Consider the following 15,839-nt stretch of genomic DNA (forward strand, 5'->3'; position numbering starts at 1 on the left):
GTAACATGGATGCCCCTCTAGCACGTGTGGGCGAGGTTTCCCATTCCAAGCCTTGGCTTGGGCTAGTAACAATCACACTGCCTCAAGACGTTTTCTGGCAATACCTGTTTTTGGTCCGCGATAGGGTATTTTATTTCTCTCAGACCCTTCAGACAAGTCCGGAGGGTCCCCCTATCCGCCACCTGGGCTGCGCCCGATAGGGGATCAGGCAAGAAAACCCTCAAGGGAAAAGTCCTCTCAGTTTTAATTACTGCGTTGATGGGGTGAAAGTTCCTTTTGGGCATCATTGTAACTACCTAGGTGTTAATATAAGGAAATACTTACATTTGGGTAATCACATAAATATGATTGTAAATAAAGGGTACAGATCTCTGCACATGTTTATGAGGGTATTTAGGTGTTGTATTAAGGAAGTAAAGGAGAGGGCATATAAGTCTCTGGTTAGACCCCAACTAGAGTATGGTTCCAGTTTATGGGACCCTCACGAGGATTACTTGATTCAAGAACTGAAAAAAATCCAAGGAAAAGCAGCTCGATTGTTCTGGGTGATTTCGGATAAAAGAGTAGCGTTACAAGAATGTTGCGAAGTTTTGGCTGGAGTGCTTGGGAGAAAGGAGACGAGCTGCTCGACTAAGTGGTATGTTCCGATCTGTCATTGAAGAGATGGCGTGGTATGACATCGTAGACGAAGAAGTTTGAGTGGTGTCTTTAAAAGTAGGAAAGATCACAATATGAAGATAAAGTTTTAGTTGAAGGGGACAAATTGGAGCAAATATTCGTTTATAGGAAGGAGAGTTAGAGAATGGAATAACTTACCAAGGGAGATGTTCAATAAATTTCCAATTTCTTTGCAATCATTTACGGAAAGGCTAGGAAAACAACAGATATAGAACCTGCCACCTGGCTGACTGCCCAATGCAGATCAGTAGTAACTGATTCTTAGCGGCTTTCTGCTGTATGGCTTCTTTGGTCTTCAGTGTGTATCTTTTGTGTTATACGTGCTCTTTGGTTGTTGCTCTGCTTTTCTCCAAAGTTTGAAATATGCCGGTACGTGGTAAACAGCGGTAGGGTTATGTGTTATGAAGGTTTTGTTTGAATGGGGATTTGTATGACTGGAAAGGTCTATTGAAGATATTTACTACTACAATTAAACATGCAGGGTTATAGTAGCCCGTTTAGTGCCTCCCGAAATATCATGTCTCCTCGACCTGGAGGAAGACCCTCCTTGGGATCTAGTAAAAATGTGTAAGTAATCTGTTATTATTTTTACTTTTTATAAATATAGAATTGTGTGTTAATGTCTGAGACACTGATGACTTGATTTACGTCAGTTTTCAGTTGTGTGTTTTCGGCGTTTAAGATCAATGAAGAGTTAGGTACACAATTAAGAACATTTTTTACTGATCTCCAAACTATAAGAAATTGGTTTCGGAGGGAGGCATTGATGAAATTCAAGAATGATGATGATGTTCCATTATTTTTGACTTCGCGTAGTTTTTTGTCTCAATGTGTCTTTGATGTACACATGGTAGGTATCTGTCACACAGTTCACATAACGTATAGGCTACATCTCTCATTCGGTTCGTGATAACATTCTGTCTTGCAGAGTTGTAAGCATTGATTTGTTGCTATTTATTGTTATTTTGCTTTACGTCGCACCGACACAGATAGGTCTTATGGCAACGATGGGACAGGAAAGACCTAGGAATGGGAAAGAAGCGGCCGTGGCCTTAATTAAGGTACAACCCCAGGGTCTTGATTTGTGCCGGACCATGATCTGTAATCATGCCTACTCCTCATAATTTAATGTAGAGTGAGTGAGTTTGGATATTTCCAGGTGATAGGGCTATTTCAAGAAATGTGCCTTCACTGACTATGGTATCGAGGTGTTTCATGCTTAGTTTTCCCAGTTTACTTCTATTTCATAAATTCATTTATACATTATCTTTGAATCTAAGGGAAACATTGTGTTTAGAAAAAATCTGGACAGTGCATTCTTCATTATCATAATCATAGAGCAACAAGCTTCCACCAGCGAGTCCTGTTCTAAGTAGTGTTCTTGATATCGTCCCAAGCGATGTTAAATATTCGCAGGTCTCCGTTGCGCTTTTGGTGGCATGTATTGCGTGGTCTGCCCAGCTTCCTGATGGCTTCCATTGTTTGATGTCAGAAATTGCTTTTGTGGCTGCAGCGACTCTGTTTTCAATGTTGATTTTAAAGGACTTCACAATTGTTTGGAGGATCATGGCAAGGTAGGCCTACTTAAGAGGTTCCTGTTTGAGATGGTTTGTTTTTGGTGAGAATTCTGTCTGCTGTAGTCATCCTTCCCACATTTGTACTATATTTATAGAGTTGATCTCCTGTTTCTTTTCATCCACCAATTTTTGTAGTGTGTTAATAACTTTCTTTGCAGTTCTATATTCTCCTTCAAGATTCATTGACCCTATCATGTTCATAGACGTATTCTATCATTTTTTCTCTTAGCTGTTTGGTAGTGTTGACAACATTGAATGTCATAGACCTAGTCAATGATTTTCATTTCTGTGTTGATGATTTTGAAAAATATTACAAAGTATGTTCCACCAATCAACAATATCAATAATATTTGAGTACCAGTTTCGGCCCCTTTGGGGTCATCTTTAGCTCAACATACACAAAATTAGAGCAAGCATTTGACAAACACACTTACAAATGAATACACATGCACTTGAGTAAAATAATTGGGTTTTTCACTAAAATTGTTTCATCTTAAGAGCGATGAGAATTGTCTTTCTTGTTATGGAAATACATCATAAAATTGTGTGTTAAGTCAATTGAACAAATTGATATTAAAAATAATGCGTGACTCTTAGACTGGTGATCTTCTGTGTACTAGATGAAAGATAATTTATTTGTTGGCACGTACAATTGAGACGTCTCTCGCAATCTTGGTTTACGTCAAATGACCTGTTTACAAGAAATTGTTTTCCAGAGAGATTCCATGATATGAATTCGGGTCAGTTTCGTTTATAAAGTATCATTATTGTAGACTTTCACTGGGTTGGTATGATTCCATCAGCAGACATAAGTTCAGCAGGTCTGTGAAGGCTTTTAGCAGAACATTTCTAGAAGCTTTTATATGTTAGTTGAAAATTCCAACCGGTCAAGGTACTTTACTTTGTTTTAGGACCATTATGGTTTCTTCATTTCTTCTTTCTTGAAGGGGTTGGCAAGTGCATGGTTTGTTTCTACTCATTTTAGGTTAAATACCTTACTAAATCTTTTTGGATTCAGGATGTTGGTGGAGTGTTCCTCCCAGGTAAGGTAAACGTACCAGTATTAGACACTCCATTAGTAATTGACACTTTCACACTAAAACATGAAAAATAAGGTTTTCGCAGGAAGTGTACATTTGAACCAAGCGTGCTGGTGTATATCGCACTCTCTAGGAGCCGCCGTATGAACTAGCGCTGCCGCCAAGCAAGCAGTCGCACGCTGATGTCTGTGAAGCGAGCATGTCAGTTGTGTGTATTCAAGTGAATTTCTTAAGGATTTGTTTAAGGAGGTGAGTTTTAATTTAGTCTGTAAATTCTAAGTACTTATAGTTTAGAAATATATTCCGGTCATTTCTTAGTCAGGAAACAGTGTAGATTTTGTTTCTTGTGGTTTTTAAATTCTGAAGTGACCTCGTGCAGAAATAGTCGCATGTCTATTACTAGGTCCTTATTTCAATGCGAAATTAGTTATAGACAGCTATGTCTATTACTGGGTAGCCTATATCAAATACAGTAGAGACAATACACGACACTTACGGATTTCGCCTTGCTAAAATGGGAGACAATTCGACGGTGGCGCTCCTAGTGACTTGACCTGAACAAATCGCGCTAAATTCAAATATCAATGGAAATGTATATACGGAAATGGATAAATAAATTACGTCTAGAAAGAAAGTGGTATTGAGATATTAACTTTGAAGTTGCTAAAGCAATTCTGGATAAATGAATGAAGAATTATTTAAAAGGTTATTATTCAAAGACTGAAATTAGACATATAAATAAGGACTGCTGTGAAATGGCTTGATCTTTCATTTATGCATTACTTTTTTAGCTTTAGCATACCTGCCTGAAATCTTACGGTTGGATTTGTCTTTTATCCTCATTTAAAAACAATGTATCATCACATTAAGACATTTGTCAATAAAAATATCGGCACATTCCTTACACATATGATGCAATGAATTAACATTTAATAGCTGGACAATTTTCCTCTTAACATGAAGCCTACTAATAGAAAGAAAATCTGTAAAATCCCAGCTTTAATCTGAGAAGAGGGATAAAAGAAAGAAAAGTTTGAAAATGTTGTCGATAGTGATGCTTTGAGGAATATTTACGTACAATTAGAGTAAAAATGTAACATACCCTTGGCTGTATAGTCGAGGAATTTTAAAGTCGCTGGCCTGGAAATGATCTGAACAGATCTTATAATTCTTATACAAGCGTAACGTCCCTTCTTTCTTGTACACTTTATCCAAATCGCTTCTGTGACATTTCAAAACCCACAGATCACACCTACAACAACACATCGGTATTGAAGGTTAACTGCTGCACTATACAATACAATATGCGTATTATATTTTAAGCCCGTTAAAACATGGGTCGAGCAGGTCAGAAGATTATGAAGTACTATAAAAATCTGTCACTGGAAGAATATATATGCAAACACAATATTACATGTTCTTGTCACGAGGGAACCTGAAGAACGAACGCACATTTTTCTCTACTTCGTAATTACTGCAGCCAAACACAGCACATACCTTCCCCCTCATGTTGAGAGGAGATATCAAGGAATGACACACGCTACTATTTAATTATGTCAACTCACTGAAAACGCATAAATAACACCAAAAACTTCACACAAAAATACACGTGCTCTTATGAGAGAATCAGTACTGTTCAGGTCTATCCGCTAGAGTGAGCTCCAATAGCTGTCCCTCGATATCTCGCTCAGTGTCGTGTATTATCTCTACTGTATTTGCCTATATTGACCGTTTCTTTTTTCACTTGTTTCTTTGCTCTGAATGATCACTGTGTATTTAATGGGGAATGTCTGTTTTGGTTTTATTTTATTCTGACTAAATGAACTAGTAATTTACAGGGGTGTCTATTTCTGATGCACCAGCATGTCTATTACTGAATTATAATTTAAAATTTTTTCAATAGTCTTGTTTTCAGTGAATGCAAATAAGATCTATGTGTTTTATATACTGTATGACTTCCTTGTGTGGTAATGCAGGATATTATTTTCTTTCTAGAGCAAAGTAATGGGACCTAAGCCTAAAGCAAAAAATATCTGGAATTATCCAGAAGAAAGTATGCTCAATGCAATTCAAGACGTGAAGCGAGGTGTTCCTATCGCTACTGCAGCGAGGCAACATGGTGTTCCTCGAATTACACTTATGTACAAAGCAAAGGGAAAGTCTCCAATAGCCCGAAGAAAAGGACCTTGTTCCACTCTAAACTCCAAAGAAGAAAAAACTATTTCTGACTGGATTGTATCTGTGGCTAAATCTGGATTTCCTGTTTCAAAAGACGATGTACTGGACAGTGTTCAGCAGCTAATTAAGGAACTGAAAAGGGAGAACAAATTTGTAAATGACCGTCCTGGTCGGACATTGTTCAGTAGCTTTTTGAGAAGAAATCCCAACATCTCTAGTCGTGTTGCCCAGAATTTAACCTCAACCAGGGCTGCAGTGAGAGAAGAGCACATACAAAACTGGTATCGGGAAGTAGATCTACTTGAAGGACAAAGGTTTATTTTCTGTTCTCCAGGACCCTACTAGAGTTTTCAATGCTGATGAGTCCAATTTACAGGGGTGTCTATTTCTGATGCACCAGCATGTCTATTACTGAATTATAATTTAAAATTTTTTCAGTAGTCTCGTTTTCAGTGAATGCAAATAAGATCTATGTGTTTTATATATTGTATGCACTTATGTACAAAGCAAAGGGAAAGTCTCCAATAGCCCGAAGAAAAGGACCTTGTTCCACTCTAAACTCCAAAGAAGAAGAAACTATTTCTGACTGGATTGTATCTGTGGCTAAATCTGGATTTCCTGTTTCAAAAGAAGATGTACTGGACAGTGTTCAGCAGCTAATTAAGGAACTGAAAAGGGAGAACAAATTTGTAAATGACCGTCCTGGTCGGACATGGTTCAGTAGCTTTTTGAGAAGAAATCCCAACATCTCTAGTCGTGTTGCCCAGAATTTAACCTCAACCAGGGCTGCAGTGAGAGAAGAGCACATACAAAACTGGTATCGGGAAGTAGATCTACTTGAAGGACAAAGGTTTATTTTCTGTTCTCCAGGACCCTACTAGAGTTTTCAATGCTGATGAGTCCATTTTACAGGGGTGTCTATTTCTGATGCACCAGCATGTCTATTACTGAATTATAATTTAAAATTTTTTCAATAGTCTCGTTTTCAGTGAATGCAAATAAGATCTATGTGTTTTATATATTGTATGCACTTATGTACAAAGCAAAGGGAAAGTCTCCAATAGCCCGAAGAAAAGGACCTTGTTCCACTCTAAACTCCAAAGAAGAAAAAACTATTTCTGACTGGATTGTATCTGTGGCTAAATCTGGATTTCCTGTTTCAAAAGAAGATGTACTGGACAGTGTTCAGCAGCTAATTAAGGAACTGAAAAGGGAGAACAAATTTGTAAATGACCGTCCTGGTCGGACATGGTTCAGTAGCTTTTTGAGAAGAAATCCCAACATCTCTAGTCGTGTTGCCCAGAATTTAACCTCAACCAGGGCTGCAGTGAGAGAAGAGCACATACAAAACTGGTATCGGGAAGTAGATCTACTTGAAGGACAAAGGTTTATTTTCTGTTCTCCAGGACCCTATTAGAGTTTTCAATGCTGATGAGTCAGCCTTTTTTCTCAATCCAAAAGGAAGCAAAGTACTTACAAAAGTGTTTACCAGCAAGTAAATCCAGATGAAAAAGAGTGCCTAACTGTCCTTTTTACAGGAAATGCTGGTGGTCAACTTGCTCCACCCCTTGTGGTCTTTAAGTACCGGTATGAAAGAATTCCTCACTGCTTACAAGGAATGTCCAACATGCACGCAAATTGAATTTTGTCTGAGATGTTTTAAATAATGCTTAATTTCAAATATGTATGCTAAAATATGCTGTTATGTTTAGAATATGCAATAAATCCAACAAACACACAAAATATGCATTTGCATATGTGCATATGCATTTTCAAAAATTCCAGTCCATACCTATGATATGGACAAGGGACTTGAGAGAGACAGTTAGTTTGAAGCCCAGAATTCTAAGGCCTCTTTTGCTTATGGTATATTTCTTTCATTTGTGCTCATTACTTTAATGCAAGAGTAGTATTTAATATTATGTATTTGTTTGCAAAATGAATAAAACTATCATTGAATAAATGGTGTATATTTTCTATATTTCAGTGGTCGGAGCTTATCTGTGCGGTCCAGCCAGTTGATGCAAGTTGTATTTAGAACTCCATATCATGTTGTTGAGACATTTGGAGTTCCATTACCAGTCTTAGTTACAGATGCTCTCACATTTTCAGAACGTAAGTTTTTTGAATGTTCAGCTTCATTGCACCTTTTTCATTGATCAACAAATAATGAGGACTTCTATTTTTCAGGAAGCACTGCTGTCAGCGTCTCTATATCAGCAGATGGCTGGGCATGGGTGGTTTGCGGTCGACGCTTATTAATCTGGGAGTATAAGCAACTAGTAAACGTTGGTTCACAGCGTCATATTGTTAACCGCCACTGTTACGAGTTAACTCTGCCCCGCAGTGATTTAGCTCACAAAGCTCAACTTGTTGCTGTGTTTTCTTCTCAAGGCAGTAAGGTATATTGGATCATCAAAGAGTATAGTAAATACTGTATAATTACAGCTTGTTTATATATGAAGCGAGATGATTGTAATTGTATATTGCTCCATATGTTGTCGAGTTGGACAAGAAATCTGGGATTTGTATACATTTACTGAACAGTATTTCCTAAGAATTTTGAGAATATTTAAATTATGTGACATTTCAGAGATTTTTCAAATTTTATATCGTTACGTCCTAATGATTGGTAATTAAATCATAAGGTTTACATTTACAATATAAAGTATATCAGCTTTGATCAGATACTGAAGTTATTCTTTTAAGAATTATTTTGAAAACTATCTAGTGGGTATGACAGGTCATTGGGATTATTATTCATGTTCAGGTTAGGTTCAGACCTTGGTTATTGTTTGAGATTTTTTACCTGGTGAGTTCGCCGCGCGGTTAGGAGCACACAGCTGTGAGCTTTATTCGGGAAGATAGTAGGTTCAAGTCCCACTATCAGCAGCTCTGAAGATGGTTTTTTGTGGTTACTCATTTTCACACGAGGCAAATGCTGGGGCTGTACCTTAATTAAGGCCACAGCTGCTTCCTCTCGCTTCTAGGCCTTTCCTATCCCATAGTCGCCATAAGACCTTTCTGTGTCAGTGCAACGTAAAACAAATTGTTTGAATTTTTTTTGGATTGTTCAGTCATGTCCTTGTCTTTTGGAGTTCATGTATGAGTGTTGGTATTGCATATGATGTGAATTATTGTCTCACTATATCTCTTTGCATAAAAATAATATATTAAAATAAAAATCCAAAGAAAATTAGATACCTTATCACTAAGGTTCCAATGTTATGGACGCGTCATATTTCATTCCTGAGCTCATTTTACCTGAAATGTGAGCGTGAATGTTGGGTCCCTGACCCAGTTTAAAGCAATTTTTTGTTGCACATGAATGCATATTTTGGCCATTTTTACTTGTTTTGGTGCCAGGCTGAGTGGCTCAGGCGGATGACGCGCTGGCCTTCTGAACCCAGCTTGGCATGTTCGATCCTGGCTCAGTCCGGTGGTATTTCAAGGTGCTCAAATACGTCAGTGTCATATCGGTAGATTTACAGGCACGTAAAAGAACTCCTGCAGGACTAAATTCTGGCACCTCAGCTTTTCTGAAAACCGTAAAAGTAGTTAGTGGGACGTAAAGCAAATATTATTATTATTGTTTTGTCATAATTTGGTCATTTTAGTTGTATAAAGACATATTTGATTATGTTTTGAACATTTTTGTTTACATTTGTTTCTAATAAGGTACATGTTATCTGCATTAAATTTCAAACATAGGATTTCAAAATACTGTTTTAGATATATTGTTTCTATTCCTGGAATAGGCAGGTAACAGGTTTAGAAGAACTAATTGTGAGAGAGCTGTTGTATGGACGTCTCAGTAAGTAGGATGTCACTCCAGCAAATATAGCTATTTAAATCAAGTTAATCTCTTTATTGAATGCTGCTAAATTAAATTGAAATTGATTAAAAATGGAAACCTGAAACCCATTATTATTAGAACCATCCTTGATAAATATTTTAATAATCATGCATATATGTTTGTAAATTTACTCTGATTGTAGTAAGTAGTTACTGTATAAGTGCGAACGAAATACGAAATACGTGAGACTGAAGAGTTAGGGTAGTGTAGCTCTGAACTTGCATTTTGGAGAGGGTGGGTTTGAATCCCATCGTCGGCAGCCCTGAAGATGGTTTTCCGTTGTTTCCCATTTTCACACTGGGCAAATGCTGGGGGTGTACCTTTATTATGGTCATGGCCGCTACCTTTCTAATCCTAACCCTTTCCCATCCTTACGTTTACAAAAACCTTCAATGTGTTTGTGTGGCGTTAAGCCACTAGCAAGAAGTAAGTTAGATGTGATCTAACACGTGAGTGATAGCTAGATAGAAATACATATGAGTGATTCCATGGTAAACATGTTGTGTCCATAGCTATCTTTAATAGAAGACAGTGAATAGACTCTTTTTAATGATTTCAAGGTAAAATACTGGATAGGGAAAGGGCCACTTTCTTAGGTAGAAGTAGTGGTTTTGGGAGAAATTAAAGGGCTCTAAGGGCTGAACACTGGAAGCACAACAGTCTGTAACAGATGCATATCTGCATGTGTGTGTGTGTGTGTGTGTGTGTGTGTGTGTGTGTGTGTGGATGTCTCTTCCTTGACCTCATCACCTAATCTATTATTTTATTGTTGAATATTTTCAGGTTCCATCATGTATTGCCGTTTCTCCAGAGGGTGCAGTACGATACTGGCCCAGTATTTCTCACGAAGGTGTTTCTGTGGAGGACAATGCTGATCTTCAGGGTCAGGAATGTGATTCCTTAACTAACATTACTCCAATTGGTTGTGTGCTTGCTACGACTACATCCACAATTTTATTGGTTGAACCATTGATTACTGGGGGTAGGCACGCAATTTCATGCCGCACACTCAAGATGCCACATGGCTGGCTTGGAGGCATTGGCTGTAAAGTGTCTTCCCTTATATTTGGGAGTCTCCCTACATCTCAGGTGACAGAAACTGTAAGTATAATATAGATAGTCTTAATTTTCCTCATCATTTGCAAAATGGTATTTCTTAACATAATTATTGAAACATCAGTGAATAGGTATGTTGAGGCGAAATTAATTCTACTTAGCAAAGACATGTTCTTCCTGCATTGATAAGAATGGTTAGAAGATACTGTAGGTTCAAAGGATTTTATTATTCATTTGAATTTCAATAAGAATTTAGCATTTTATATATATATATATATATATATATATATACACAGTATAACCCCGATTTTGTGCGACCTCGATTTAGTGTAAGCCCACATTTAATGGAAGAAATTTCCAGTCCCAGAAATTGTTCCATAAGAGCAATGTAATTTTACATTCGATTTAACGTAATTCACAATAGGGCAAATCCCGCATTTAGCATTAAGGAAATTTTAAAATTCTCATATATTTATTTCTATTCGTTTTGGTTGTGGGACAATTAGAACCTATAAAAAAGACATACGTTTACTAAGGATGATTGAAGGCAGAAGAGGAATTTAGAGCGCGGGCACTTAGGGCTAAAGTGAGATGTCAAACTCAGATACATATCCAACCATGGTCGCTGTTGTAGAAGAGAACCCCTGTTTTAATGACGTTATTATAACCTTCTAAAATTCCTACATTAATCTGTGCAATATTCGGTTACAATGAGGAAGAACCCTTTTACTGATTCATCAGTTATTACGGGTAAATTCCTGCTTGTTAGTTTTTATCAGTTATCAATATTTATACACTCTACTCCAGCGTTTACTGTATAATTAATGCGATCGATCATGTCCTGTATTGATACCTTGCTATACGCGAGCAAGTCGATCTTGAGCGAGCCCGAGATCTCACAAATCCGACTGGTGTAAACAAACATCGGGATAGCATGTTTCCGTAATACGTGCAATGACAGCATTTCCTACATAATGGTTCAAAATTATGTTGATTATCCTCCTAGTCAATACTACAGTATTTACGTCAAATTAAGACGAAACTTTACGTAGACTTGTTTCGACCCGGCATTGGGTTCAACATGAGATTTATAGTCTGCAATGAAGCATTTGTTGACTCCTTAGAAATAAAGGCTGAAGTAAGTGGTAGCTTAATTTTACTGTGTACTGAAATAAAATAAGAAAATGATACTTCTCAGGATACAGTGGTGTGTATAACTAATTTCAGAGGTTAGTTTATGTTCTGCATCCTTTTTAATTTCAGAAAGGCTATTCTCATGTAAATTTATAGTGAAAATCTTGTTATTATTCTGCAGGGAGCTTGAAATATGTTTTTATAATAGGCCTATGTGCACGGTAAACCTAGGTTAGATGACGCCATTTGAAGTAAGAAAATGGAAATGTTCGCATAAGAGTCTGGAGTGATGCTATTACAGTTTTTAAGAATGAAACTGAATATGCGTGTTAAGACCATTGAAATGAGAAAATATGTGGTAATGAGTAAGCCATTGCTCGGAAAATATCCACGAAAATGTTTAAACAAATCAGTTGCTGTTTCATACCGATTTTAATGTGTTTTTGTGCGAGTTTGGTATCTTTCCCGACTTATTGAAAATCATGTATAACGTTATAAGAACAACCTTAAACCGAAGTGGTTTTGCATTCACTGACAAAAATCTGTCGGAATGATGCACAAACCGTAACTACATTACAGTGTGTGGGGTAGATCATCATCACCAATTCCCTTTATCCAGCTGTAGTCGCTTCACGCTTCTTTCTCACCTAGTTTTCGATGTTGGCATTAGTTCGCCAACATTAGTTCAGTTGCCTGGCAACTGAAAGGAAGTAGATGTATGAACTATTACAAATATATACAAATCTGTATGGGGTTGCTATGCTGGGAAATGTGTGTAATTGTGCATGGGCCCAGTGTTGCCAATTCAGCGGTTGTTCCGCTAGATTTGGAGGCTTTTAGTGTTGAGTGAGTAGGTGAAAATCAATGACAGTGGGTAGTGGGTTTTCTAGTGTGTTCTAATGGAAATATCATTGTTATTACATAAAATGTGATTTTGTTTATCAGTATAGTACTGACAACCCTAAATATGTATTAGTAATCGAGACTTTATTTTTAATGCTAATGAAAATAAAAAGTCTGCTAAATAATGCATCATGGCTTTATGGTTTTAGGAACTTTTTTGATCAAACCTTTCTCTTAGTTACAAAACAGGTTTTTTTTTTCCCCCCTGAAAAGTAAGGATTTTGGAATGTGTATCCTTTTCAACTTGCCGACTCAATTACAATTGCTTACGTTTTCCGTACTATCCCAGTTAGGAGCTTTTTATCTATTCTTAAGCTTTTCCATTTCTTTTTTGGCATTCAGTACACAAGCAAGCTGAAGAAATGTTGATATCAATATAAGTTAGTTTCCAGCCGTCTTACGGAATGACAGTGAATAACTAGAAAAAAATTATGGTTGGGCGTATTTCTGTGTAATAATGTGCTACTGCTTAATAGACTTTTGAAATTGCGAGTTTATTATACATTATCTGCCTCTACAAAGATCTCTCTCAGATTTGAGTACGTATAAAAAGGGACATATTCCATGATATAAAAATGGTATAACTTGAAAACCGTACGTAATATGATTTCCATACTTCGTAGTTGAATACGCAGAAATATGCTGTATAAATGCTTAATAGAAACATTTTTGATCAGACCTTTCTTTTATTTACAAAACAGGTTTTCCTTTCTCCTGAAAAGTAAGGATTTTGGAATGTGTACCCTTTTCAACTCGCCGATTCAATTACAGTTGCTTACATTTTCCGTACTATCCCAGTTAGGAGCTATTGATCTTTTCTTAAGTTTTTCTATTTCCTTTTTGATGTTCATTACACAAGCAAGCTGAAGAAATGGTGATATCAGTAGAAGCCAATTTCCAGCTGTCTCACTTTGTGTTGCCACTGCCTTTTCGATATGCCGGCTACTGCGTGACTTTCCGGAAAGTTTTGCTCGTAGATAACCACCAGAAGTGATCATAAAGGCGGTGAACGTGTGAAATACGTCAGTGAACTGCAGGTAGAGATTCCTATGCCTTGGAACGAGTGTGTACGTGCTGTATAGTAATACAATGCGTATACCGCATTTATTAGTAAGAAAAATGCACAACGCTTATACAGGGTTCATTCACTGTATAAATAAACAAGTGTTAAACAACTGTATAAAGACTTTTTATTAGTAAGACCCTTAGAAAACAACATTTGAGCATACTGGCATGCACAGATATCATTATAGTAGGAACTTATCATTCATTCACATTCTTTGTTGGATGGATCATATACCTTGGGATTCTGTTTTTTGTGATGCATTTTAAACTGCTTAAGGAGCAGTTCTTTATGTTCTGATATATTTCTCAAGATAGTATTCTGGTCAGGCTTGCACCAGAAAGGAAATTACTCTTGCCTGTTGGAAACTTCTACTGTTGTTGATAGAAATAAAGTTGCTGTAGAATGTGTACAGAGAGCCAAAGTTAGATCAAGAAGAGGGCTACATTGTGAATAATTAATGTCTCTGTAGTCTTCTGATGGATTCATGAAATAAAAACTGGTGGAAAATATTTGCACCGGGCGAGTTGGCCGTGTGCGTAGAGGCGCGCGGCTCTGAGCTTGCATCCGGGAGATAGGTTCGAATCCCACTATCGGCAGCCCTGAAAATGGTTTTCCGTGGTTTCCCATTTTCACACCAGGCAAATGCTGGGGCTGTACCTTAATTAAGGCTACGGCCGCTATCTTCCAACTCCTAAGCCTTTCCTATCCCATCGTCGCCATAAGACCTATCTGTGTCGGTGCGACATAAAGCCCCTAGCAAAAAAAAAAAAAAATTTGCATAGAGGATATCCAGTTCCCTCACAATGGAACCATTTTTCAGGAGGAGAAAACTCGGTGGACATCATCTATAGTCACGTAAATGTTGATTTCTTGGGACTAACTTTTTAAGTGGCATTACCACTTGGAAAAAAAAAAAAAAAAAAAAAAAAAAAAGAAGAAAACCTCAGTGTCTGATTATATTAACCCCTTAACTGGGTACCAAATTCTCCACATGCGTAACCTGCCCCGAGTACTTTTTCCCCACTTTGTGATATTTAAATATTTCCTTCATAAATGTGTACACAATTAGTTTAATGTAATACGATAGTAATTATTATTCTTCAATAATGGGATACTAACATTGTACACATTATTTACATTGTTATGAATCCAAATGGTTTACTAACATTATTTACATTGTTCTGAATTCTGATGATTATAGGTTTTGTAGATTGTTATCTATGTGATATAGGCAGAAACAAGGTGTTACACATAAAGCCTTTTCACAGTCAGAACACCAGTATAATGTGTAACCTTAATTACGGTGGTTACACAAAACAAGGACTAAACACAATAAAGGAGGGTAGTAAGAACAACTACACACTATCAGAAAACACTAAACACTGAGAGAAACATCAGCTGGCCTGCGCGGATCTCAGCCATCAACAACATAATACGAAATATCAGTGGGGCCAACTAGTGGATAATAAACCAGGAAAGTGCAAACAGGCAGGACCTACCGAGGGCATGGACATGGCTTAGATTGCAGATTCCGAAATAAATCGCCGTGATCCTTAAATTTGAAAAATATTATTTACAAGTGAAATTTTACAAATACATTCCGAACAAAATCCACCAAATTACAACTTACGAACTATAAGCTCCGTGATACACATATCTTAGAAGTTCTTTGATAATGGGCTTCACTACGAGTTTCAAACTTCAAACCAACTATACAACTAGTTACAAATCCAGTAATACAATGCAAGTTAGTAGGTTAAAAGCAACGTAAAAACATTTTCAATTTATAGTGAAGTGAATGTACTCTCCTAAACTGTAGGGTATATCAAGTGACACTGAACTACAAGAGGCAAACCCCAAGGTAAATGTATTAAATCTCAATCTACATATTTAGTGAAATAAGAAATGGGAATGCCTTGAAAACAAACAGGGAACCCAAGCAGAAAAGCTAAGGCATCGTAAATAATCAATTTGGCGAATCTAGGTTAGGCTAGGGCAGACTCCTCTACGAAATAGCAACCGAACATTATGGAAATTTTAACTGGAACGGAAAGTAAGAGTGCTTACCCGAGGGTGCCCCATCCCGGAAGCGAGGCGTAGCACACGATGCAGACCAACACAGACTAAAGGCAGATCAGGCCAAGACACGACCGAATTATTGCGAACGCAGCCTCGCTCACTATATATATATAGGAAAACTCTGGCCTTGGAGTAGCCAATCAGAATGCATGAGTCTGCCCATCCCCTCCTAGGTTCACCAATCACAATTCCTACTCCCGTCGCGAGCTGTAACTAACATTCTCAAATACACACGTTCACGAATCTTCCATTTCCAGAATAGTTAGAAAATT

General features: G+C 37.3%; 1 protein-coding gene across 1 annotated transcript in view; it reads left to right on the plus strand.

Moving 5' to 3' along the window:
- The first annotated feature begins 1,034 nt into the window (after window positions 1–1,034).
- The window catches only part of Nup133 (nuclear pore complex protein Nup133), a 314,729-nt gene continuing 299,924 nt past the window's right edge, over window positions 1,035–15,839 (plus strand). The window contains exons 1-4 of the mRNA XM_067151176.2: window positions 1,035–1,245; window positions 7,461–7,588; window positions 7,664–7,875; window positions 10,113–10,430. Coding sequence (XP_067007277.2) covers window positions 1,154–1,245; window positions 7,461–7,588; window positions 7,664–7,875; window positions 10,113–10,430 — 750 coding nt within the window. The 5' untranslated portion in view covers window positions 1,035–1,153. The remainder of the gene's footprint in view (window positions 1,246–7,460; window positions 7,589–7,663; window positions 7,876–10,112; window positions 10,431–15,839) is intronic.

Source organism: Anabrus simplex, chromosome 7 (genome assembly GCF_040414725.1).
Source record: "Anabrus simplex isolate iqAnaSimp1 chromosome 7, ASM4041472v1, whole genome shotgun sequence".
Lineage (NCBI taxonomy): Eukaryota > Metazoa > Arthropoda > Insecta > Orthoptera > Tettigoniidae > Anabrus > Anabrus simplex.